A 27,271-nucleotide genomic window follows, 5' to 3' on the forward strand; every position below is an offset into this window, starting at 1 on the left:
GTCAGGATCTTGTTGACTGTAGACTGCTTTAGCTTCTAGGATTTAGGATAGTAACTAATGATTGGTAGCAGCCTCCTAATAACAGATAAGTTGTGTAGGAAGCCAGCAACATGAACAACATAATTAACAGAGCTGCTGGAAAGTTCAGAGTAAGATGATTTGTTCCTCTCTCTTCCTGTCTTTTTTGGTAAATGAGATGGTAACTTTTTTTAAAATCAATATCAATCTTTACTGCATTGTTTCCAAAAAACCCACAGCGTTCATGTCTGGGTAGGCCTGACTGAACAAAGAGCATCAGTGGCTTTCTGCCCTACCTTCTAGCACGGCAAATTGTAGAATAATGTTCTGTATTATAAAACTGATGTAAGCACAAACCCACTTTTTGCAGAGATTGCTGGCATCACTCCTGCAGAGGTACCAGATTTTTCTCTTCCTTCTTGGGAATGGCAGCACTCTGTGTACATTGCCTGCAACATACAGCACAGTGTATATTGTCAACAACCTAAGTACACAAAACTTAGGTCAGATGAAAATAAGGCAGCTAGCAGTCATCAAGTCTTTTCAAAAGTAGTTTCTTTGCTCTCATTTGGTTTGGTCTGGTCTTTAACTAAGCTTAAAATTGCTGTTGTCAGTCTGTCCAAGCTGGTGAACTCTGCCAAGGAAGAAACACTGAGCCACTTCCTTGGAAAGCAGCTAAAAATGCATTTTCAAAACAGTGAATATTTTATTGTACACTCTTTCATTCCACACAAACCCTTGCTTTACTTGTGTTAGTGTCCAAGTGTCATGTTCTGTGCATGGGATGTGTGTGCACAGATAAACGTCTTGAGTTAAGACTGGCTCCACATGGAGAGCAGCGCCATCTGCTACCTCTGCCTCGCAGCCCCAGAGACCATAGATCTGATCCAGGGGAATGACTTCCTGCTCCTCTACTTGCAACATTTCTTAAATGTTTCTCACAGCTCACATAGGAGTTGATCTTGATGTCCCAGCTTTGTTTCAGCTGTGAAAGGACTCCTGCTACTGCAGATTTTTATTCATGCCAGGGTTTTCTGCTACAGGATCTATAAAGAGGAAGAGCGTGATGGGAACTCTTCCTGTCAGCATGCTGATTTCAAAAAGCAGCGTTGGTCCTGCAAGGAGGAGGAAGGAGGAGGGCGGGGGGGGAAGCATAGTTAGAAAATGAAAAGCAACATTTCCCTGCTCCTCCACTTTGGCAGAAGTATCTGGGAACATGACGAAGTTTTGGCATTTGTTGATGCTGAAGACCTGTGTATAGGTTCCTGGAGGGTGAAGATGCTGACCTCTGGTTTGAATTTGCAAACCTGCCATGAACTTTATGGTCCTTACTTAGTGTCCCAGCTCCTCTGAAGACTCCATGCTGTTATAGTGTTGTAAATTAATGAAAACAGGGACTGAAGAAAATGTAGTAAAGGGGTGATAAAGTTTTTCCTAGCCAAATTTTGTTCTGATCCCCACAGATCTCTGTAGCATAACAAGCAAGGACAACTGGTAAAATTTAAGGTCTCTTTAGCATAGCTATGTCCGGATTTACTAGTTTACTATATAGTTTGCATTTGGAGTCACTGTTAGAGATGCTGGAGACCTTTTTGTCCCATTTCCTCATTATTTTATCAATTACCAGAGTCCTTGGTGTTGTATTCCCCTGTAGTGATCTGTACTAAACACGAAAAAGAATTCCCCTAACCTCTCAGACTTTGTAGTTACCATTTCATGTGATAATTCTCAGCTATAAAAATGAATCCGGTATTAGACAGTTCGGAACGGTAGGATTTTATGATCAAAACTCTCCTGATATTTTGTGACCCAAAGGGTATTTTGAAGTGACAAAGAAGATCATGCACAGGTAACAGTGGGGACTTACAGAAGGGTTGTGTTTGACTGCTTACCTTTGTCACAAACAATCCAAAACAGTTATTTTCAAGGATCTTCTACCATGGTACATAGTGAGCATACAAGAATTTTTAATAGGTAAGATCTATAACCTGGCTTTTTGTTTTAAGATTGCTGCTTATGCCTCTGCTACACTTCCAGCTCCTGTCTTGTATTTTAACTTGATGAGTCTGATACAAATTCCATTGGCATTAATGAAGAATACTCATTGAGTCTAACAATCTTTGAATTGCATCTGGTATCAATTACATTAACATAATCAAGTGAGGCAATTGTTATGGATGCATTATTTAGCACTGATTGGGGAGGTAGTCAGCTCCCAGTGTCAGCTGGTGTTAGATGTTATTTTATAAGGGCTTGATTATTTGATTAGTATTGCAGGTTATGAATCTTTCAGTTGTCCTTTCATTGCTTGCTGTGCAATATTCTGTATTTATGTTATAGTTCCCCTAAAGTGTACACTGGAGGGGTTCAGCCACTTTATATAATTTCCAAATCTGTAATCGCTTCTTCTGTGAAGTGGCATTTCTTACAAACCTGAGTGAAGTGAGGGCTACAACGTGCCTTACATTCCGCTCCGCATCACAAAGTGAGGCGCACCCTGCATTGCTGCAGATAAGGCTTTGACCTGACAGCACTCATTTGTGCATAAAGTGGGAGAAGGACTAAGCCAGGTTTCTGATGCTGCTCATTCGAATCAGACTCACCGTACACAGTGCTCCTTAGCTGGAAAGTTGCTGAAGGCCATTAAAACAAAGAATATCAAACTACTGATGCCATGTCCTGGAATAACTTCATCAAGCCCTGTTCGGGGAGTGTGATCAGCAGTCATGAAATAGGCAGTTGGAAGTAGGAAGCAAGGTGCTGGCAGGTTACATGTGTATGGCAAAGCTCTGCTCCAGCTGTTTTAGTGACGGTGTTAGGTGTTGCCCTGTCCCCTGGAGGCTCTGCCTGTGCCCAGGACATGAGTGTGGCTGGATTGCTGTGTGCAACAACAAATATTTTTAGATTTTTTAAGATCGGTATTCAGCTTGACCAAATCTAAACATATTTGTGGTTCCAGTTGCCACCAGTTTAAAAGCCATACTTGATTACAACTTGAATAAGCAAGTTCAGAGGCCACAATGGTGTAACAATAGGAGACAGGATACTTTCTACAGTGGTAATCTCAGTTTTGTTAATACTTATGGGGCAGTTAAAAATAGTTTTGTTGGTCATCAGGGCTTTTCTCCAAAGAGCTGCAGGAGACATAGACCTCTGCTGCAAGTCAGCTGCTTGCCTTCCAGGAGCACATAATTTGCTTTTAGTGAAGTCCAAAATTATTAACTGTTATATTAACCAATGCATGTGCTTGTGTCAGCAGTTAGAAGAATTTCACTTCAGATCCTAACCTTCCGGCTGATGGACACCTGTGCCAGTCTAAGACTTCATCAGTCAATAGAAGTCCAGCTGCAACCTTATTTCATGTGGCAAAAGCCAGACCTCACCCAGTAAACCAGACATGAAATATTTTTCTGCCTTGCCAGATTGGAGTCAAGGTGCTGGAGAATAATGTGATTTAAATTTTGGGACAGAGAAATGTGTGCATGTTGTACTGAGCACAGTACTATCACAGTGGGCTGTCTTAATCACACACGGGACAAGGGAAACCTGCAGTGTTACACCCACAGGTAAAAAAGACCCTTTGCTGGGGTGAGTTGCTGCATTTCCACAGCTGAGAGAGATCACCCATTAGTATGTGGCTGCAGTACCGAGGTCTGCTTCAGAAATAGGTCATTAAAATCAGAATATGCTTACACTTGCTGCAGGAACCAACCCTCAGAAATCTTTCTCACAAATCAAAGCAGGTAAAGTGTGCTGAAGCTCTAAGGAAAAACATTTATAAAAAAATAGTGCAAGTGCATGATTTTAACATGTAGCTATGTACATAGGTATTGAAATTAAAATATAAAGTTGAGGGTTGGGTCCTGCATAGTACAGGCAAAAGCATGGAGCTAGATGATGGGCATGTGAAACTGTTCAAAACGTGTTTTCGGGTGGGGGGATCAATATAAAAGAACTTCAGGAAGGGTACATAAAGGTGATTTACTTTTCACCTTTTTCTGGCTTACTGCAGAAAAGTGTAATTGAACTTCAACTGGTCTCTGAATTATTTGGTCTTCTGCTAAGGTAGCAGAGAAAGATCTTTGATAGATGTTTATTATGATCCTGATGGAAGATTTTATGCTGTGTAGCACAAGAATCAAAGGGAAAAAAAAGAAGAAAATAGACTTTTAAAGATGGTTTCTACTGTGTACCATTTCACCTCTGTGGTTTTCCTTGCCATATCTATCCCAAGTTCCTGCTTATAGGATCCAGTAGTGCACAAGTTGCCATCTCTCGCCCTTTGCTCTTCTTTTTCACCCTCCCCCTCCAAATATTAGTTTGAAACAAAGAACTCAGTAACTTCGCGTTTTCACTGCAGTTTTGCACCAGAGTATTTCCAACTGTTGAAATTGTTTTCTAGTTTTTGAAATAACTAATGTAAGATGAGGTAATTTTCCATATAAATTAAATTTCATGACACAAATTCAGATGCTCCTTAAAATAACAGAGTAAAATAAAGTAGCATTATCATGGCAAAGTAATGGATTTACAAAAATTCCTTAGAGCTTACAGTGGAGCTCAGTGACAGGACATATTTCCAACCCACTGGATTCAGTGTACATGGTTCAAAACAACAGATAAAGTATTGGAGACATCCTCGTTGTAACTGGAAAGCCCAGAAGGTTAAAGGTCCTTTGCAATAGGACAAAGATGTCTGTGTTCCACAAAATGCCAGAAGAATTATATTCATTTTCCAAGTTGCAGGATTCACAGAATAAAGCAGGAAAAACATACATGCCGATGAGGAACAGTTTGCTACTTTTTGCAAATCAAAGAGCTTGAAAAGCACTAATAATAGATTTATTGCTGAACGACATCCTTTGTAATTATTTGTTTCTGGACAGATGATTGGCATCCTGTTTTATATCATTGTGTTTGTATAAGTAGAACGCTGAAGTGATTAACTGGGAATAAGTGCTGATTAAAGGTGCATCTACATTTATCCCATATTGTTTGGGGATGACACAGTCTGGGGAAATCTGAAATCAGATCATCGGATGGTAAATGTTGATCAGTGTGTTAAACAGCACAAGTATATCCCAGGCCAAAGTGTGCAGTCAGAGTCCCATATGAGTTTTTTACTGGCCTGGGTGACTCTATTGGGTGTAAACACAGCATTTTTATTCTTTTCATTTTGTCCCACTGATGTAATTAAATGCTGTCTGAAAGTGCGTAACTGGTTCAGGCTATGGTAGTGTAGATACTACACTATTGTATGCGTATTATATTAGGTATTATATATAGGTAGAATTTCCTAAGTGGTATGAAGGTGGAAGGCTTTGCCTACATTTTTAATGATTTAATGGGGTGATAGCATTACTACTTCCTTGCCCAGCAAAAACCACCATGTAGGCGTTTCACAGCCCAGCTGCCGAGGGTCCCCTCCAGCCGTGAGCACAAACCGCCCCCCAGACAGGCTGGCCTGGCCCCAGCGGAGGCTGCCCAGGCTCCCCCGGGAAATGCTTCCTGCTCCCATCCACGTTCTTACTTCTCGTAGTTACAAGAAGAGTCTGCAAGCGCAGCAAGGGCATCAGAGTAAGATGTTAGAGACAGAAGCTTGGCAGAAAATGTAAACTTTTAAATATTAACACAACTCCAAAGCTGTGGAGAACTTTCATCTGGATTGTCTCGGCAGTTTCCATGGCAGTGAGGGCTGCAGCACGTGCAGTGGTCCCAGGTCATTAGGAAACATCAAGAGGTAGAGTGAGTATTACCTCAGACCTCAATGTGTCAGAAAAAGAAAAAGCTTGCAAAAGAGAAAAGGTTGTCTGATGCATCAGGTGAGGGCTTGATGGCCGTGTAAAGGTCTGCAACAGCATTTATTTGCTTGGAGTGAAATTTTTAGTCTGGGACCTGAAAGCTTTTGAACGAGCACAAGGTTTAGCTGTGAAGGCAGCAGAATGAAAATGTTAAAGATAGGCAGATGAAATAAGTGACAAATCTTGCGCTGAAGCCTCGCAACTAACAGGTGGTCATTAGGTTCTTCCATATTTCCCCCTTTTCAATTTACTGCAGAGAGTTGTTACTAAGCTACTCAGCCTCTCAGGGCACAAACAGGTCTGCGTGGCTGTGGAAAAGAAAATGCAGCATTTAGATTGTCCCTTGTTCTTGTTACCCCCATTTCTCAAAAAATGCACTGCAAATTCTTCTGTGCTTTTCTTGAGTTCGGGGGGGAGGGGGGGGCATGTTGTAATTGTTGAAAGCGGCAATTGTAAGTGCATGTAAATATGTATTTGTAACTTCTTCCTATCGCAATAGTTTTGTGCATTAATCCAGTAACTCATTGTAGCAGACTAGATGCTTTTAACGTGTGGCTTACGATGAACTTTATGATATTTATATATGTAGCGAGCAGGAATCCACAGTTACGTTTCACACATAGAATGTAACTTCATACACCTTAGGGACTTACACTTCAGAGACTTTTAAATACAAGCCTCTGGCTTGAAGCTATCTTTCTCTTGGCTGCACATAGCACCCAGTAAAAGTTTCTATCTGGCACGTCATTTCTGAGGTGTGGCAGAGTTATAGATGTTAATATGAGTTGAAGTTTTACAAATTATTATGTTAGAGACGTGTATGAATCCTTGAGTTCCTTTATTATATGTTATGCAAGCATTCAGTTAGCTGAGGCATTCTTCACTTTTGAATCATAAGGAAAATGCCACTACCCAGCTTGCCTGCAAACTCGTTTGCTTAGAAGCCTCATTGCATCAGCGAAAACAACAGTGCGTGTTTAGAGCGCTCTGTGGAGCACAATGTTTCCTTTTCTTCATTCAGGACTTTAAATGATTGGAGTGATACTTTTGACAAGGAAGATATAATTTCATTGTCATGGATCATTTTTCAGGTGAAACTGAGTTTTGGAATAAAGTGATGGTGAGTAAACCATGTGAGGGGGGAAGGAGGGATTATTTTTGTTCCGAGTTTTATTCAGCAGTTTCTGAAAACTAAGATGGAAGTGATTTTGGTATTCTGACTGCAGTTATGTTTTTTATTAAGTGGAAAACATAACATAATGATTAAAGAAGGGGTGAGACAGTAACAGGCATGCTTGCTGTCGTGTTCCATGGGAAACTGGAATGTGATTTCTCTTTTAATATCAAGATACAAATCTGATTCACAGTTAGTTCATCTGACTCCTGAAGGGGAAACATGTCAGCTCATTAAATAGATGCATTTTGTCTAAGCAGCTGCTTTTAACATAATAGCAACCTAAGTTTTCAAAATCATTTGTGGGTTTGCTATCTAGATATTTTAAGAGTGCATTTTTACTTTAAAAAAAGGAAAAATAAAATCAAAACCTAAACTTATTTCAGATGGGGGGAAACTTTTTAAAGGACTTATTGTGATTGTTCCCTTTCTGGGAACTGTATTCTCTGTGTTAACTGTATTCTGCATGTTCTGTAAGTAGCCATTTTCTTTTGTTTCTTTTTTTCTCTTTTTTGCCATCAAAATGCAAATAATATTTCATTCATTGAATTATTGATTTCATCCAAACAGGGAGGGTGGGAGTTTTTAAGTCCAGGTCTTGCCCAGAAGAGTAAAAAGGCCAGACAAAATAATGCTGCTTAAGTATAGGGAGGTAACCACATGCATAGCTGCAGGTTAGGACAAGTAAACTTTATTGTGCCTTCTCTTGTTGCTGATGGTAATCAGAACATTCATATTAGCCTGATGAAAAGAAAAAAATCAACTAGAGGTTTTCTAAAGTAACTTAAGGAACACTTTTTTTTTTTTTTTTTTTTTCTGAGGGAGAGAGGCAGCGTGATCTAGCTGTAAAGCGTATAATCAGTGTGTCTGGCTTATCAGCTTATCATCTCGGGCACTGCCACAGGCAGCCTTAGACGAATTTAAGGGAGCCACCGTACAGCCAATTTTACTGCACTTGCTTACAAAGTGAATTGTACTTTATTCATGTAGTAACATACCCCTGCAAAATCTTTCCATTTCCGTATTTTTAAAATAGCAGTAATTTTTGTCTCCTTCACAGGGCTGCTATTATTCTTACTCCATTGGTGTATTTAGTCTTTGATGACACCGTTTCAGCCATCTCTAGGTCTTTCCTCCATAGGCAACACTGCAATTTGGAGAAAGCGGTTAACATACAACTTCTTCACATTTGCAGGGACTTATTTGTATTTCCTTGTTTCAGAAAAGGCAACTAAAGTAACCGTTTGGCTGTCCAACTGCTGAAAATACAGGAGTACTTAAAACAACCTGCATTTCAGAGATGTATGAGTTAAGCTAATCTTTTTCCATATAATTTAGTTCAAGTTTGCAAGCTATGGAGTTCTTCATTTTGCTATCTTGTGTATGTGATACAAACATCATTAGCTCATGACAGCAGGTTTGCAAGTGCAAATGATCATCCTGTTGAACCTTTAGGCCATGATCATGCGATCTGGTTGTAAACCAAGAGTCTTGTGGGTAAAGATAACATCCGTGCTTGTCTGAACATGTATATTGAGTGGGTTCCCAGGCATGGAAGTGACCTTTGTAATTTAGTTCTTTCACAAGAGCTTGTGTCCAGTGACAGCTTTGGAAACACCGTGTCCTTCTTGGTTTGCTAATTGGTTTAAATATCTCTTTAAAAATAAAACTAAGAGAGCAGCTCAGCTTGTTCTTTTTGTGCAGTGACTGGATTTTTCTACTGCCTTTCTCCCAGAATAGTAGCACTTCTATCTTCATCTGACTGTACTCTCTTCTCAGGTGAGCTCGCTCTGCACTGAGAGCTGAGCTTTATAAACACTACATGAAGAAGATGCAATGAAAACTTCTGTCTACAGGATTTCCTATCTCTTCAAATCAAGTTTTCAAATAAGCGGCCACATGTCCTAACGTTTTCCTGTCACAGAGCATTGCTTGTAGGACAATGCAATTTTCTTCATTGTTTTTTGCACTTGAATACAGCTTAATAATTTAAAATGTCCAAAGGAGCAAAAATGTTTTTTTGAAAAATAGGGCTATGGTTGTGTGAACATTCTAATTTTCAGGAAGGCTTTCACAAGAAAGATGCCTGGAAATATTGGTTGTAATTTCAAAATAAAAAAGCAAATGCATTGCATTCCTGTGGAAGAAGCCACCTGATTGTCATGAAGAAGATATGCCAGTGTCTGCATTGTTAGTGAGGTCTGCAGTAACATTGCTGTGCTGAGCTAAGATCTGGAGGGGATTCTCAAGTTGCCCTGCAGAGTATCTCAGTGCTGGAAGTTGAGGAGCTGGTTTCCCGTGTGCCTTGAGGATGGGGTTATCTAGCCAGCTTGGTAAGAGTGAGTCACAATAGCTAGTCTATATTGGATCATTGGACTGAGCCACGTCCCCTGTCAAAGACAAAAAGAAGAAAACACTTTGAGGCATGCTAATACTTCAGAGACAGTAGTGGACCTGTTCTCCTAATCTCAGGCGTTTTGCTTACCTCAGTTCCAGTTCTGAGTTTTGGTGAAGAAATACATGACAACCAGAATGTGGCTAAACATCTTGGGATAGAAAGTGTAACAGGGGTAGAAAATATTTAATCCTATAGTCATCTTACATTGAATAGTGGGGAGCGGAAGGGAGGTCATCAGAGCAAAATGGTGGTTTGATGCAGGGCAACCAAATCCTGTGGAAAGATTAGGGTAGTCGTTTCCCCTCAGTTCCTGTTGGACACTGATTTTCTTCCTCTTTTTGTATCTATGGGTCAGGTTTGAACTGTGACTTTCAACAAAGGCTGATGAATGTGGCAGGTCTCTTGACTTCCCTTGGTGGCTGCTGGTGTCCTGAATCTGGGCATCACTCTTGCAGGCTCAGGAGTGCCCTACCATCCTTATCATCTGCTGGATGATTTCATTTGGGATGCAGTTAGTTATCAACAAAATCTCTTAGTGAAGGGGGGGTTCTTTGTATAAATTCAGAGTTGCTGTAACGTGCCACTTGGTGTCAATGCGGTGTTTGAAACAGGCCGAGAGAAGGTGAGTACAACAGAAAAAACACTAATTGCCAGGTCATGGGTTCATGGGGCCTGTCTAACCATAGGAGTAGGATGTGCCAGTGTTCGCTATTGGCAAGTGCAGCATCACTCAGCTAAGTTTTTTGGGATGTAGTTCAGAAACTTGGCTCTGCAAAACCATAAGTTAACTGTGTGGCCAGCTTCACCATACAATGGAAGGAGTGATCACACTTTCCTTTAATTAAAGTGCTTAAAGTAAAAAGATTAGCTAAAAAGTGCTTTAGCAATATCATAAGTAAAAGCATTAGTAGGTTTTAAACATGAATGCTGAAGAAATCATGATTTAAAAAGTAAGCAACCCTTCTGAACTCAACAGATCTTCTGCAGTCTCAGAGGCAGAGGAGGGAAAGCCTTATTTGTAAGGTTGGGTGCAGCAAGGGAGTGGGCTGTGTCTTCTCCTTGTTTCAAGTTCTGGAAATGCTGATTGTAGCCAGCTTCCCTTGCCAAGCAGAGGTCCAACCGTTTTTAAGAGGACTATTCTTATCTGCATACAATGCACCAACATCTGAAAAGCTTTACCCATCACTGACCAGGTGGAAAGTTCAAATTCACATGTGAAGAAACTGCTGATCCATTTGCATGATATGACGGAGTCCCACTGTTTGTTATGTAGTTAGGCAGTAGATAGCAAAAGATACTGAAACATATTTTTCCATAGTAGTTACATATAGAATGTCCTTTTTTTCTCTTCCTCCTAATTTTCACTCCTATTTTACTACCTATATTTATATTTACATTTATTTTCCATCCAATCTATAGAACTGAAAGTACTGTATCCACTGCACATCTACATTTGTTTTCTGTCAAGTCACCCAAATTCTGGAAACCCAAACCCAATATTTACAGGTAATCTGCTCATCTGGAAGCTGTTAATTTGTTTAGAATCAGGTTGAAGGCTATATGCTTCCCCAGAGAAAAGACACATATATTGATGTGTTTATGCTTTGCAATAATAATATTTGTCCATGTGAGAAAGCATGAAGCTTTTTTTCTTCTGCCACACCATATGGCTTATGACTATTTACAATCCAAGCAATAACAGCTGCTGCTGCTGCGTAAGGGAATCCATTCCTTTGAGCTGGAGATGCGCTGAGTAGCGAATGACAAAGTGTACGTACACAAATGTATTCCAAATACCTTCATTTACCACTCAACATCTTGTCTATCATTCTCCTCTTGGAAACCGTTGGAGCTTTTTTCTTATATGCTTAGCTAATGGGGAGACCTTTGACAGCTTGGTTTGGGAGTTTGGGAGCAGATAGAGAAGCTGTGTCTGATGACAGCTATCCAAATGGGAGAAGGGAAGAACATTCTGGCTGGGTGCTCAGCAAAATGAAAATGTGAATCATGCTCTTAACCCCTTTCAAAGAAAAAACAGCTGACTCTCTTAATATATTAGAAGTCTCTAGTTGGAAGAATAAACCAGGTAGTCTTTTGACCTTTAAAACATGGGTCACTTCATGCCCTTCATTGATGGCATGCTTAAAGTATTAAAAAGATATATTTTGCATTTCTCAGCTAGTATCAGTCTTTTGGGGCTTCTGTCAGTTGCCTGTTTGAGCCTTTTTCCTGCAGTTTTCTGCTGGCCATTCTGATAATTCCTGAATTTTTGTATCAGGCGTTGTAAAAAGTGATTTACCATTGTCAGTCATTCCTGTCAACAGCAAGAGGACAATTTACAGATATTATACAATTGGGCTACGTGCCTGGCCTTTACCTGTGGTGTTCTGACTGGAATCAGCATTTAAACCGTCCATGCCTGTCAGCAGGTTCTCTTATATTTGTACCAAGTTGTTCGTGTACCTGCTCTTTCCCAATAGGTTTGATAATTGGCACATTATATTTATTATGACTTATCTCACAAAAGCATATTCCAGGGAGGATGAAATGTTCAGGGGGATATTCCCTGGGCATCTTCTTCTGGCACACCATAATCTAACAATACTCATTATTAAAAAAGAATTGCAGGTTTCTTGCAGTTGACATTTTATCTGCCATGAAGCTTTGCTGGTAAATAAAACTCACTGTATTTCATCTGACTTCAGAGTTCATTGAAAGGTGGCTATGAATAGAAGTGATCACGCTTTCTAACAGCATTTACTGTTACAGTGGAGCCTCCTCATTGAAAAGCTTTAAAATTAAGCCAGATTAATTCCTTGACAGCATATAATGATTTATATCGTTTACGTTTTACTTTTTTAAAGTGTCTCTGTAGTAGTCCTGTGCCACTGGGAATTTCTCATGTCAGGGCTACTGCTACCATAGAAACAAAAGGACTGAGAGGAACCTTCTGAGCCTTACTGGTTACAGGCAGCCCTGAACCTCACTGTTTCAACCACACTTTAATTTGGGTGTCCTTGTGGTCATCCTACAGAGAGATGTTTTTAACTCACTGTTCTTCCCTCTGCTTGGTGAGAGCAGATCTCCATTTCATATTCCGCTTTACTAAGGTCAACAGCCTCTGCTCTTCTCAAGGGGTGGTTGGGTCACCATCCCTGGAGGTGTTTGGAGGATTTATGGATGTGGCACTCGGGAACATGGATTGGTGGTATACTTGGCAGTGTTAGGTTTACAGTTGGACTCGATGATCTTAAAGGTCTTTTCCAACCTAAATGATTCTATGATAGATGCTCTGTTGCCATGATTACACCAGCTGCTTACAATTTCTCTTTCATGACTGTGCAGTGACCAGAAGGGCTTTGAAGAAGGGACCCCACAGGAATGAATAGACACTTGTGACACTTGAGAATGACCTGTAGGGCACATCCCGTGTGCCAGTTCAGCAAATAAATGAAGTGGGGCTCCAGGTAGGCACAGGTCAAATCCCTTTCTTGTAAAGCCCAAGCAATGCTGCTTCTGTTTAATGCAAAAGCTCCTTTATAAATCTAAGGGCTGTGATATGGCACCACATAGTTGTGATTCCTTAATTCATGTGCTGAGTCAGCTCATTCCCATCTGAAGGAAAGAGTTACCTGAGAACATGCTCCTCGGTGTGAATTTCATCTCGCTTGCCAGAGATAAAATGGAATTACCAGAAATATTTGTATGAAAAGCCGTAAGTGCAGGTTTGATCTACATCAGTGCTACAGGAAAGAGCTTCTAACATATTCCTACCAGAAAAACGGTGATAGGTACTGTCTCCTGCCCCGTTTCTGCTTCACTAGAAGAGACAAATTACTTCAGCTTTCTTGGATCAATGCAGCTGTGCCTGGGTTAAACTTGGAACTGCATGGAGAGAAATCAATGTAAAACAACTGACTAAAAAAAATGGCAGATGGGAAAAATTGCTCTGTATAAACTAAGGCTACATTTTGTCGTGCCCTTTGCCTGCCAAAGCTGTTCTTTGAGCAGTAACAATGGGTTGCATAAACAAATTTAAGGGATTGATGGAATTTGATTTCATGCTTTGTTCCTGTTAGCTGTCTGCTATGTTAAGCAGAGAATCCATTTCAATACCCACTATGCAAAATTGTAGAAACAGCTGTGAGTATTTACTTCTAGGGTGCTGCCTAGGGATAGCGGGGCTTCTTGGCAACTCTATGTTACAGCAATCAGTGTCAAGAAATCACCTAGTGAATGAAATTGTTTTGCTGACCTGTGACATGATTTGAAGCCATTAATACCAGATGTTGAAGCCTCTGCTCCTCCTCCACTCCTGTTCTTAGTTCATACGACACTGAGATGTGAATTTGCTATTGAAAGCTGTCTCTGCTTCCTAAGTAGGGAACCCATGAGTTTTGTCTGTAGAGGAAAGCCTCTGTACTGGCTTAACTAAAGGAACATCCATACGGACTGTTGACTTCATAAAAAACAAAAAAAAGCATATTGTCACACTGCCCAAATGTGGAGACTGAATTTACACCCATTCCCTTCTGCTGCCCCATGGCTTTGGAAACACTGTGGAAATAAATCGGAAAGGGTCTGTGCTTTGCTATCAGCTTTGCAAGCCAGTGAAATTGAGCCTCTCCTGCACAGAGAGCAGCTTGCGTAGTAAAACTGCTTAGCTTTGGGACTTCATAGGTGTTGTCTGCATTTTGGCTTCAGACCAACAAGCTAGAATCTAAAAGAGTAATCTCTCAAATCCCATACGCTTGCTTTAGCATAGCAAGTTAGAGCGAGAAGCTGTGTTTGGACAGCATCCCAGTGACACAGCATGGAAAGTATGGAACCAATTAATGTCAGAAACCTGTACCTTGATGGGAATCCTAGTGTTCTGGTGTTGGTGAAGCACACCTCTCAGGAGTCTTCTCCTGGAAGTTAGACTGGTTGATTTGCCCAGAGACCTTTGCCAGGACCAAAGTGAGTGATCTGAATGCTCTTACGCAACAACCTTGCAAAAGCACGTCCATTAGCATCAGGCAAGCACCTCCAACAGCAATTGTTTGTATGGCTTTTACCTGGCACGTCAGAAAAGGTTGAGCAAAGGCTGAGGTAAGAGGGAATGAATCTGAGGAGGTCTCCTCTCCATCCTACTCAAAAGTAAAGAAGAAAACCCTACTCTTTCCATCTCCTGTCTGTAAGGGATCTTTTCCCCTGTTTCCACAGCCTGATGATAGGAGGACTCATTTTGTTGGAAAATACAAGTAGGGGTAACAAGACAATGTAACAGCAGAATTTGCAAGAGAAGAATTAAAGTGCAAATCCCTTGTCTTCCTCCGTTCACCTCCAGAAATGCCCCATTTCTTAGCTCTGCCAAAGAGCAGGGATGCTGGCAGCAGAGAAAGCTCAGCAACCCTGGCACTCTGAGATCCTCAGGGGAGCCTCAGGTCCCACTGTACTGTAGGAAAAGCATTTGGGGCCATTCACCCCCAGCGTGGCTGTCACTCCATATCTTGAGAGCACAAAATAGTCAATCAGCGCACCAGGCAAGGCTCTGACAACTGAGAGCTGTGCATGGGCAGAACGGTTCACAAGGCATCAAGCATCTGTATGATCTGCTTTAACGTGGGCTATTTTAGATTTAAAATGTGCTTGATCTATCATCCTAGACTAATTCCTGCAACATGAATTGCACTTTATAGTGCCATTGATCTCATTATTTCTGCTATTTCATTCCTTTTATTGTGAGTTTGATCTGAAAATTAAAAAAAATAATAAAAATAAAAAAACCAACCCAAATTTACTGTTCACTGCTTTGTGCTGTCATAGGATGAACTTACTTTCCCCAATACCTTTACTAAACTCACTGTGCAGATGCCCTGTGAAAAACCTGCAGCTGTTACAAGAATTTAGAACATGTATCTTATAAATCCATCTTTTGCCTCTTGATTTAATAGTCTTCTAAGCCATTACTTCAAAAGGGGATGTTGCCTATTTTTTATTTCTTGGGTTCAGTAGTTACTGATAAATGAATCTCAAGAGAGAAAATAACTGAAGATGATGAATAGAAGAAAAATGTTCATTATTAGCTCAGGCAGAAAATGAATCCCTTTTCAGAAATTCAGGAAGTTGATAATAGTGAATTTTTTTTTTATATAGATGATTACCCTCATGACAAATCTATCACGTTGCCTTCTCAAACAAGTATGATATGTTTTGTCTTTTTTTCCTCTTGACAAGGGAATTCATGACATAATGTCACCCTGTTGGAAAATGTGTATGTTTCTGGTAATTACTGGGAAATGATGTTGTTCTTAATTTCCATATTACGCAGGGTGGTTGTGATTAAAAAGTTAGACATTGACATGCAAGAAAGTGCCAGGATAAGTCGGTTAATTCCTCCTAGCTGCAGCAGACATTTCTCTGTGAGAAGACACACTACCACTTATGTGTGCTCTTTTAAACTGTTTAACAGCAATCACTGTACAAAGCAGAGCTGTGATCCCACACAGATGCAGAGTTTCTCTGCTATCTTCAGTGAAGGTACCCTATCCCTCCTGTAAATTTTTACCTCACCAGGAACTCGGCTATACCTTTTGTTATTGCAACACAATGTGAAAAAGAAAGAACTGTCATCTTACCCATTTCCAGGTCTCTACATGTTATTTTCAGAGACGCAGAGGTGAAACTTCATCCAAGCACCCATCCCCCTACAGTGGTGTGCTGCATTTGAAACTCAAACAGAGAACAAACTGCCATGCTGTCCTCCTTATCTGTAAACCAGAATAGTATCTCTGCCTTCTTAGCCATACCCTGCCTTTAGACTACATTTAGTATTTCTCTCCAAATTGTTCTGTTAGAAAATCAAAGCCAAGGGTGACAGAACCGCTCTGTCACCACAAGTACTGGTTTCTTCTCACTGTCAGCTTAACGAGTGAAGTCACAGCTTGTATTAAATCTTGCCCAGCCCTTTATAATTCCTCAGCCACATTTAACATGTCACATCTGGCCACCCTTAGGCGTGGTTGGCATCTTTATTCGAAAGATGTGATGGCATGCTAACCCAAAGTGTTTGCCAAAGCGAAGGACTGAAGCAAAGCCAAGGCTTAAGGTTCCCTTGGGAAGTGGAAAAAGAAGCTGGCAGTGTGATCCCTGAGCGGTCCTTTCAAAAACTGCTGGGGGGAATCAGAAGGAGGGCTGATCCTCTTACTAGTACCCCAAGATAAGGCAAGGTTTGTATTAATGGTTGCTGCAACATAGGCAAATCCATAGTGCTTTCTGAACATAGACAGGTTTTTTCTGACTGGTCATGGTAGAGAAGTAATCCTTTAAGTGGAAATTTATAGTATTTCAACACATTTTTCATTCTCGAAGTAGGATGGAAAACCTAACTCCTGGGAGGCATCATAAACTCACAAACTAAAAATAATTAAATAAAAAATCAGTCACAACATCTCTTTTTGTTTTCCATCCCTTTCCCTCCCATTTGGCACCTTGTTTTGCCAGTTTTTTTGGTCAAAAATTACTAATCCTTCAAAACAACAAAAAAATACTGCCACAGAAAATACAAGCTTTTGCAATTGGGGTTGTTGTTGGCAAATTAAAATCTTTTATGAAGATAGGATGTGTTTACTGAAAAAAAACCCTGCAGTTGACTTAACTCTGTTCTTGAAAGTAGTTCCTTCAAATCCGTGCAAAATGTAGATAAAATCCCCCTTAGCAGTCCTTTCCCCTGGGCTCTGCTTAAAGGAGTCTGGGTCCCATGGGCTTAGGACGCAAGGTGAAAATCTGTTACGTTGACTAGACTACAGTAAAATATGGGTAGAGCACTGGCATTGATTTGTATAGCACATGGCCGAAAGCCTTCTAAATTCCTTACGTGAAGGGAAAGGAAGAGGAGTGAAACCTTGTTTTGAGTGCCTAGATTAAATTCCAACAATCCCACTGTGTTATAATTGAATGATCGATAAAGGAATTCCACACTATACAATTATATGAAAAAGATGAATACTGTTCAACAAGATTAATATGCTAATAAAGGGGATTTTTTGCTCCCAACTAATTATAACGTCCACTTCAAGCAAACAGCTGAATAGGCTCAACTTGCTTCTTCCTAGAATTTCTTTGTCATTGGTTGTCTTTTAGTGAAAAAGTTCGTTATTTGCAATGTAATGGTATAATGAAAAGTAAGAGAAGAGATTGTCATCGGTTCAAGAGGGTTTGGTTTTTTTCATCTTTACAGGCTTTCTGGCAGTTTCATTTAGCTTTCAAACATCCAGAAAGCCGACTTACATTTTAAATCTTAGATGCTGTGTACAAAAATTTCAAGCAGATGTTTTTAGCCTGAGCACCAGTCAAGCGGAGTGGAGCCCTGTGCAAATGGTCTGGAAGCTGATGTGTGGTGTTCCCTGCCTGTGCTCCAGCAAGATCTCTGCCAGATCGCTTTGGCTTATTGGAAAGGTTTTGTTGTGTACAACTGACCCCAAAAAAGGGCCTTTCTGATATGATTCCTGTGAAACTGTGGAGCACAGGGAGTTGTCAGGGTGGAGATGATGGAAACACAGGATAGTTAAGCCAGAAGACAAAGACCCTCCATCTATTCCTTTGCTAGCAGTAGTAGTAGGTGGTAGTAGGAAGCAGGTGGTTCTACATAAACAGGACAGATGTGTGGCAACTCTCTCAAAAGATTTCTCTTTCTTCTGCAGGGCCCTCATTTTCAAAGTCACCTTGCTTTCACACAGCTTTTGTCTGATCTCACCTCTCTCATCTAGCATCAGAGGCCTTTTGGTCCTACCAAAGGCTGCCTAAAACTTTTGCTGCCTGAAAAGAGCCCTCCTTTATCTTTTTGAAGCATCTGTTCACCATCTAATTTCAAAGCACAGCAAAAATCTGTTTTGTTGGGTTTTTTTCTTTTCCCGCATGTCGGTGCTTTTAAATTTCTTAATCCCTTTGTTGCTGTTGTTTAATTTGTAAATTTTTAGATGCGGTCCCTTTTTTTCTTTTGAGAGCAAAAATATTGCCTCAGATTTCTGTATGACAACATAGATCAGATATTAGTAGTTAATAATACTTTCAAAAACAAAACAAAATAAACCACAACATCCTCATTCTGTTTAAACCAGAATAATGATTTCGACCCATTTTGTTCACCAAACAAAAAATCACAAGGAATAAATAAGCTCTTTGACTGAGAAGATGAAATAGTTAACCCTGCTGGATTTTCATACATCAGTTTTGGTCATTTTTTTATGGTTTTTTTTTCCCCTAATACTGTAACTCCCCTGTCTGATGGTGGGATGCTTGCCATGACACTGTAATTCCTGACTTTACAGAGATTGTATGTGCTCATTGGTGCATGCAAGAATAACTTCAGTTTTCCTTTCCCATCCCTTACTCCCCTCTCCCCCTCTCCCATCTTTTTTTCTTCATACATATTTATACCAATAGTGATGAAAAAAAGGAAGGAGAGCTACCTCCTACTATTTCCTTCAAGGCCTAAGGGTTTGGGGTACATATCCAGCTGGGTTACACTTTTCACTTGATGTGGATTTTTTTATTCTCTCCATTTCTAGACTGGAAATAGTCAGGAAATGCTTTCCTCTTACAACCAGCCACAACCTGAGGCTCTTAGAGAAAAAAGGAGAGGGTCTCCCAGAACTTTTTCTTTCCCTTCCCTCTCTCCACACCTCTTCCCCCTTCAAATCACTGGTCCAGACTGTCTCATCTCAGCCAAACACATCTTTTAAACTGCATGGATACATTCCTTTCAGTTCTTTTAAAACTCATTTTTCAATAAAAAAAGAGTGGAAAATTTGCAGTCTTTAATGTGGGTGGGAAGAGCCTTGAGAAAGACGTATCCAAACACATCATGCTGAGCTTATGACAGAGGCTGCTTCCCCTGAGCACCTTCTGAGCTGCGATACTTGTATCTGATCGATGAGAAAACCTCACACAGGGCATTTTCACCAGCGCAGCTTTGTTAAACATTTTGTCATGTGGTTGGCCTGCATGCTGCACCACTAGGTATATTTGAAATCTGAGATGCAGATAAGACAAAATCTTTTTTTACCAGAAAACCGAAAGTTGCATCTTATTGCTCCTTAAATAATATTTTGGTACCAAATATTTTTCTTCTCTGGCTAGATATTTGGGGATAAAAACTCCTTTTAAGAAATGGTAGAAATCATGAAGTTCTCCAAAATATTTGAACTCTGGAAAATTCATCCTTCAAGAACAAGAAATACAGCTGATGTGAGTCTAGAAAGTAAAAGTAATTGTAGCTGTAAAGGCATGAAAATCAAGAGGATCCACTAGAGGTATTCATGCAACATGATAGCTGCTGTTCTTCCTTCTGTAATAGATACCTATGGCTGAATACACAGGTTTGGATGTATACACTCAGTTACTGTAAAACTGGTCCTACCGAATCCAGAAATCCTGAGAACTCAGTTGAGAGGTTTTGAAAAAATTTGTGAATGTGGAGTTACAGCTGTAGCAAATAAGAATTCTGCATCTATCATCAGTGCAATAGGTTGGGGGGAGAATCTCATCTAAAAGCAGGTACAACAAGTACGATTTGCCTGAGTTTCTCCTTTGAACTTAGAGAAAAATGTTCTCCACCTACGTGAGCAAAAGCCAGCTGCTTTCTTGCTTATACACGTACATGTCTGGTCCTGTAGAGTGGGCAGAAACCGAGCTGATGCACTGAGCAAGTATAATTTAAACAGCAGGTTTAATTACAGTCCTAGAACTGGAGTGTCAAGTTTGTGACAAACGCATAGTAATTTCCACTGCACTTCATAGAGTCAGCAAATGTTGATCAACAGGTACTGCTTACTCTGTCTTTCTGAAGTTTTGATTTGAAATAACCAAGATCAAACCAGTTCTAAGAAGGTATGCATGCATTGGATTCTTAAAGTTTATTCATTTTACCAATTCATTTTTTTTTCATGGTATATATTCTCAGTAGCAGTAGAAATTGCAAAACTGCTATGACAAGATAATATGGTTTTAAATGCCAATACTGTTGAGTGCTGGAAAAAGAGAAATGAGTACCCCTTGTACAGACTTAGGATTTGTGTGCGGTGACAGCTGTTTTCCTGGGTATCAGTGGTATGTCAATAATTGCATCCTATTCAGGAGATATGTCATCAAATCATTCTAAAGGCTACTAACTATACATTTTCCATTAAATCAGAGCTGTGTTTCCACAGCATTTGGAATATATTCTCTTAAATCCTGCTTTTGGTTTTAGAGTATGAATTAAGCCCCTTAATATTAAAATAATTTTACCTCTGGTTAACAGAGAGTAGTGTTGTTAATGCAAAAAAAAAAAAAAAGTAGAAAGTAGTGCACAAACACTTTATTTTCAGAAGCCATTTTCTAAATATTTTGTTTTATGTCCATTACCTACACTGCTAATGAATGGCCAAGTGGGAATTATATTTTAGAAAGAAAACTTTTTTCCTCTTTAAAATATACTTTGTGTGTTTTTATGAGACTCTCTGGAGATTTAAAGCAAATAGTTGATTCTCAGGAGGACTTTCATTTGCTTAAAAGTGAGGATTTTTTATTTTTTTTTTTTTTTACAGAACACATTAGTTTAAAAGATGTTATTCAACCTAAATGGGCTGTTGGTTTCATGTTTCTTTGGTTTTCCCAGTATCTTTTGATTTTCCAGAAGACTCCCAAAAACGACCTCCATGTATTTGAATATTTATTTATTACTGTTAAATCAGTGTTAGAAATAAATAAATTACTCCAGAAGATATTTTGAAATTAAAATGTCCATGTTATTTTCTCCCTTTTAATTCAGGCACATTTATTCTGTTCCTTTGAGGAATCTGGGCCCTTCGATTTCTCTTCCCCCTCCCCTAAACCTTTGCAGCATTTTAGTCAAATATATTGACAACTGCAGGATTTTTGTCTTGTTTCTATGTTCCAATATTTGAATTCAAGAGAGCTGTTGTATGTAATCTGTTCAGGTTTGACGCCTCTGATGTCAAAACCCAAGTGGGATGCACTGGACACCACCTTGGTGTCTTCAAGATGAGAAGCCAATTTTGTGTTGTCTTGTATCTGCCCCTATATTTTCCTTGATGCATGATTAATAGAAAACAAAAGGGTTCATGCCCTATATTTTTAAATTTATCAATTCTGTTTTCAAAAAAAATTTGCTGAGCAAAAATTTTTACCATGTGTTAACTCTGTGCTCTTTTTCTTTGGCAAATTTTAGTCCACCTTGCCAATTTCAATCATACTTGAAGAATAATATGTTAGTTTTATTTTTCTAATTATGTTTGTCATGACCTATGAAATAACTGAATAGAAAACATTTTCCAGTTATATATGAGCGGATTTTTGCTCTGTCATTTGCAACATGAGGTTAAGCAATTCTACGAATCAGCTATTGGATACAGGGCCAGATAGCAAGACAGATAATGGGAGAACCTTACTGGATGTGAGCCGTTCCAGTAACGGGTGCAAAAGAGCTGTGGGTCCCATCATGCAGTCCCCCAGCCTGGTTCCCTCATCTTTGTACCTTTCCATCTCAAAATTCCCATCCTCAGAAAGTGTCTTGGCATCCATATCTGACAAAACTGTGCACTACCTCTCAGTGCATTGGCTCCAACCATCCCTACTCCACCCTCCCGAAGGGACCACCCTAAGAAGATTTATGTCAGTTCTGCCCTGGAGCAGTGAAAGTGAGGCTTGAACTTTTCCCCATGCATAAAATGTTGTGAACTTGTCCCATGACTTGACACAGTTGTTGCTCCTTAGTGTGATAAGACACACCTTGACTCCATGAACAGGGCCCCCCTCAAGTCCTCCTCAGGATGCCTCCAGAAAGAAAAGCTGCAGTTCATGCCACTCTGCCACAGAGAGAAGGGAACGATTCACATTCCCTCCAGGCTTTCTGCTTCTCCTTAAGGCATTAATCAAAAAGCTGCCTTGGAACCAGAAGACTTGGGGGATGATCCTGTAGAGGTGTTATGACTTCTTGTTGCAAAGTGGAGAAAAGGTCTTTAAGAAAGAGTCACAGCAGAACTATCTGAGCTGGTTTTGCACTCTAATAATATTAATGTTGCTCTTCAAGTGCTGATGAAAAAGCAGTAACTCCATTAGATACCAGTGGTCTCTTTCTGTTGCTTATATCACTCATGTTGGGTGCTATGGATCATCCATAAGGAATCTAAAGAAAGACAGACTGATTAAGAAACAGCCGGTTGTCTGGTGTTATAAATACTGGCCTATGGCTTTGCCCTTAGTGACCTAAGAGGTACCATAGGTTCAATTTTTATTAGCAGTACTTCCCCAATAAAGTTATTTTCCCTCAAACATCATGTATTACATTGATTATGCACCGTGTCATTTTAAAAGTATGCAGTTGCTCTTTGATTCATATGGTCAGACTGCCGGCCAACTCAGCAATTTCCATCCTAAAATAACAGATCCAAAAAAACCCCAAGACCCACAGTCGGCTGTTTTATGTTGTAATGAGTCAGCTGCAGATCTGTGCAACCACTAATTTCAGCCCATTTGTCCAAAGGGACAAGCGAAAACATGTAATTTTCTAGCAATTACAATCAGTGAAGAACTCTACATGAAACGGTCGGTAGAAATATCAAGAAAAGAATTTAGACCAGGAAGCATTTTCTGCTGTTTTCTGCATGTGCTCTCTGTATATATATACATGTTTCCAGTAAACAATTAAATGACAATCACAGACATTGTTGGCCAGTTTTAGGAAAAGAAAAACAAGGGAAAAACCCAGACCAAAACCAACCAACCAAAAAACCCCAAACCCGGTGAATTCAATGAAGTTGCTAGAGGTTTGTAGCTAAGTGTGTACTTAACTGAATTGATGCTGGCAAGGCAGTGCAAGCTTTAATAATGTCTCTTAACGCCATAACAAAATGAATGAAAGATTTTCTTGGCAGCTCTTCTATGCATGATTATTTCAGATGTAAACCAGACAGGCCCGTGTGTGTCATGTATGTGATACTCTGTCATTGCACACAGCACACAGACCAACAGAGAGCAGCAGTAGGTATGGCAAATACAAAGGTATGTCATATCTCAAAGCAAGAAAAAATAGGGAAGCAGGCCACAAAGCTAAATAATGCTGGTACTCTTTTCATCTGTATAATATGTATCTTGGTATTTATTAGGAAAGAGTAAGAGAAGTTAGTCTACTCTTACTTCTACTAGTTCGAGGTACATAGCTTGCTGATCTCTTCAGGATATTGTGATAGAAGTAACTTGTGGTGACCACCTAAAACCCACTGCACCGTAGTGCTACAGTCTTTTCATTGTGACTGGAACATGAAAAGCTGTATGGTCAATCCAGGTAAGAAATGGCATTCTCAGAGTTCTCTAGTGGTAGCAGGAGACACAAAAAAAATTCAACCCATGTAGTATGCATCTGGAAAGCAGGGAGCCCATTTCTGTTATCTTCCCTTTTGGCATTGTGAAGGTCACCAGGAATTCAGATATTCTTTTTGATGTGAAAGAGCCAGTGAGCATCTAACAATCACTGTGGAATCCAGCTTTTACCAGTCCAATCACTTGTGATCATAATAACATGTGACTTTGCTGTTTTAAGGTGCTCTATAGAGCCTCATACTTAATTTGTATATTGTTTCTGTTAATGATGCATAGTTAAGCCCAGAGCAATAACATAATGAGAGGAATCCAATAGAGTTCGTTTGTGGGGCCTGTGAAAGGAACATCTTTAACAGACCTTGCATTTAATGGGAATATGGTATTGATTAAATTAGATCCACAATGGCATAAACAATAACACTGAAATTTCAAAGTGTGCTCTGATTGAGCTACTATTTCAGATTTAGTCTCTAGGGTTAAAAATGGGGTGAATGCATATCCATAAGTAGTCTTTGCATGGCATCAGTACTAATTAGTATAATTATATCCCAATGTCATTTGCTTAATTTATGAGTTGGCAGCGTGGCTGAAAGTAGGGTTTTTTCCCTGCCTTTTTCTGTTTAGAATTTGGTTATTAGGATGAGGTCGTTAGTTTACAATTAAGTCACTTTATTTCCTCTAGCACTAATATTAATGGAACACTTCATCACTGGAGCCCATATCTTGCCTTTCTGGTAAACAGAGGGAGGAACTCCTATGGGGTTTCGCTTCCCACTCCATCATTAAAGCTGCAGGAGGAATTTCTTACATGTGTTATATGAGACAATGAGGCAATTTCTTATGAAGTCATTTTTGTACACACATTCCCATCTTCATTCCTCCAGTGGGCTCTTTGTATCTTCCCTCCCATCCCACTACCAGCACAATCCATCAGTTCAGATGTGGAAGAAAGCTTTGCTTTGCAGGGTGGGAGGCAGAGTGGACTTGAAACTTGGCTCTTCCAGAGTTTTACCAACCCAAATCAGCTCTAAACATTCAGTTCTAGGATATGTGTCTGGCAGCAGTTGACATCAGATCCCTCTGGTGAAGGCTTTCTCCTCAGTGTGGAAGGGAGATAGGGGAGGAGGCCTGTTCTTTGGACCACATGAATAAATCCCTATATTTAGCACCATGTGATGCTTAAAAACAAAACCATAAAAAGGAACAAAAAGATAGTAGAGATTCCTTTTTTCCCACCTGTATATAAAATAAAAGAACAATTGGCTAGGGGCTTTTTATTATTTGTCACAGCATGATCTGTTTTAACAATCTGTCTCTCCCCATACCGTTCCCCTCCAGCGGTGGATCACAGGAGGAGGGCTGCTGCGTACCTGCAGAAGCTGCTGCAGAGCAGACCGAGATCCTTGCTTATGGAATTGGGCAGCAAATGTTTGAGTCACACTTTAGGATGCAGGTTTATAAGCAGTTCTTCCTGTTGTTTTAAATGCTGTGTTTTCCAGTCATGTAGTCATACCCCTTCATAGGTTTTCCTTTTTTCCCCTGAAACTAAATGACCTACAGCTAATACCACTGCCATAAAGCACATCCCTTGCACAGCCCTCTTTGCCAGCAGTATCTGCTCAGAGCATGAGGCATGCTGTTATAGTAAAGCACTGTATTTTAATCCCAATTCACTACTTGTGTCTTTTGTCTTTCTAATTCATTCTAGATAAGTTTTAAAAGAATCCCAAATCTAAACGCACCTGAGAATGTGTGCTGTGGCTTTTTAACAGTGTAGCTGTGTTACATGTACGCACAGGGATACATGTCCCTGAATATAACCTACGCCTGAACCTTCTGAACTGGATGTCTTGAGTTCATCTGAGAAATCCCCTCTGTGTGGTTCCTAATAGAAGCCGTGGGTGGGGGTGGTTGGTCTGCAGTGGGTGACCATGTGAGGATGTGTCACAGCAGGGCTTTTGCCAAGGCTGACCTCCTTCCACCCTCTGTTTGCCCATCGGCCTCTGGAGGAAGGTGCGTGCTGAAAAGCTCTGCCCGTTGACAGGAGGATTAGCTGTGTTCCCAGTCTGCTGGGGCTGGAGCGGTGGTGTGCCGGAGGGCTGAAGCTGAGCAGCTAGCAGGGCTGTGAAAACTGTTCAATGGAGAGCTGGGGGTATCGCCTGAGAGTGGAAGTCCGGTCCTAGTGTTCCTTCACCCATCCCACATTCCAGCCTCCTGCATTCATCTCAGATGTCTTCCAGAAACCTTCCCAAGAGAAACAGCTGTCTCATGCTTAACAGAGGAAACACTGAAAGCTCCTGAGGTTTTAAATCTGGGTGATTGATGCAATCTCTCCCCTTTGGCAACACAAATGGTGTTTAACTCATTTCCTTCCACAGTCAGGCTGAAAACTACCCTAAATTTTTTTGGTTGCTTAGGTAAAGGATGGTACCTTGTGCCGGCCCTCAATGGTCTTAAAAGTGGGCAGCTCTTTGGTATTAAATCATACAGCTTAACAGAATTTGAATAGCTATATTGAGGAAAGGGTGGAAGTGATGTGATATTAGCACATGGGCTCAGATTTTCAAATCTAGGGTACCTTAAGCTTGTTCATGTAAAGGTGGCTCTTTAGTGGGGTTTTTGAAGTGTCTACTAATAGTTAGGAGAATAGATAGATCATTTAGCAAATCTCACTTTTTGTCCCTTTGAGTCCCTGAGTGGTCTATTTATAAAATATAAATGTATATACATAAATATGTATATTTATAAAGTTTTTATATATTTATATAATATATAAATATAAAAATATGAAAATAAGGCTTGTGGGGCTTTTTCTCCTACAATGGCTAAAGTTCTTACTATAATGCCTTTGGAAAAGACAGTCAAGAATTGGTCTGGTATAGGGCTGACTCCTGATTACTCACAGACAGAAGCAGCAGCCTTACAGAAGTCTGGCAGAGAGACTGAAGTCTGAATGTCCACACGCATGGATCTGTTCATGCATGTGTTGATGTAAACAGGCAACTTCTGAGTTGGACTTTCAGCAGATTAATGTTAATTGTTAAATAAAGTGTTAAGTAGGTATTTTGAGTCATAGACATATTCTCCAATTCCCGTAAGGGTATGGTTCAGCTTGTGTTAACACTTGCAGTGCTGTAAATCCAGAGTAACTCCATTGAGACAGTGGCTTTGGCATAAATTTTACCAGAACGTGAACAGAAGGAACAGGTACCTGAGGAAAGGCAGTTAAGACATGGAAGAGAAATTAATTGCTGTGATATATGCAATAATTTTGCTAGATAAACAGAGGAGGTAGAGATTACATTCATACTCTTTAGAAAAAGAAATAGCAATTCTTCATAAAAATAAAAGCCAAAGTTCCTGTAACTAAATGAAGTGCTTTTTCTTCTATTCATTTCTTCCAACTTGCTTACTTCACACTTTGGACAGCATTTTGAGGATATCTGTGTTCGCTGTATCCCCTACCATATCATTTAATCAGTTTTCAGTGTTGTGCCCTGGTCCCTGCTGTTTAGT

The 27,271-nt window shown here is 40.0% G+C and overlaps 1 protein-coding gene across 6 annotated transcripts in view; it reads left to right on the forward strand.

Annotated features, from left to right (window-relative positions):
- The window catches only part of LOC102047883 (SAM and SH3 domain-containing protein 1), a 570,321-nt gene that overhangs the window by 363,927 nt on the left and 179,123 nt on the right, over positions 1–27,271 (forward strand). Inside the window, exon 1 of one of the 6 annotated variants that reach the window (XM_055713592.1) lies at positions 6,649–6,939. The exons of 4 other annotated variants lie outside the window; for them this stretch is intronic. In XM_055713592.1, coding sequence (XP_055569567.1) covers positions 6,895–6,939 — 45 coding nt within the window. In that variant the 5' untranslated portion in view covers positions 6,649–6,894. Of the gene's footprint in view, positions 1–6,648; positions 6,940–27,271 lie in introns of those variants that run through there. One more of the 6 variants, XM_055713591.1, reaches the window with a different exon arrangement.

Source organism: Falco cherrug, chromosome 6, assembly GCF_023634085.1.
Source record: "Falco cherrug isolate bFalChe1 chromosome 6, bFalChe1.pri, whole genome shotgun sequence".
Lineage (NCBI taxonomy): Eukaryota > Metazoa > Chordata > Aves > Falconiformes > Falconidae > Falco > Falco cherrug.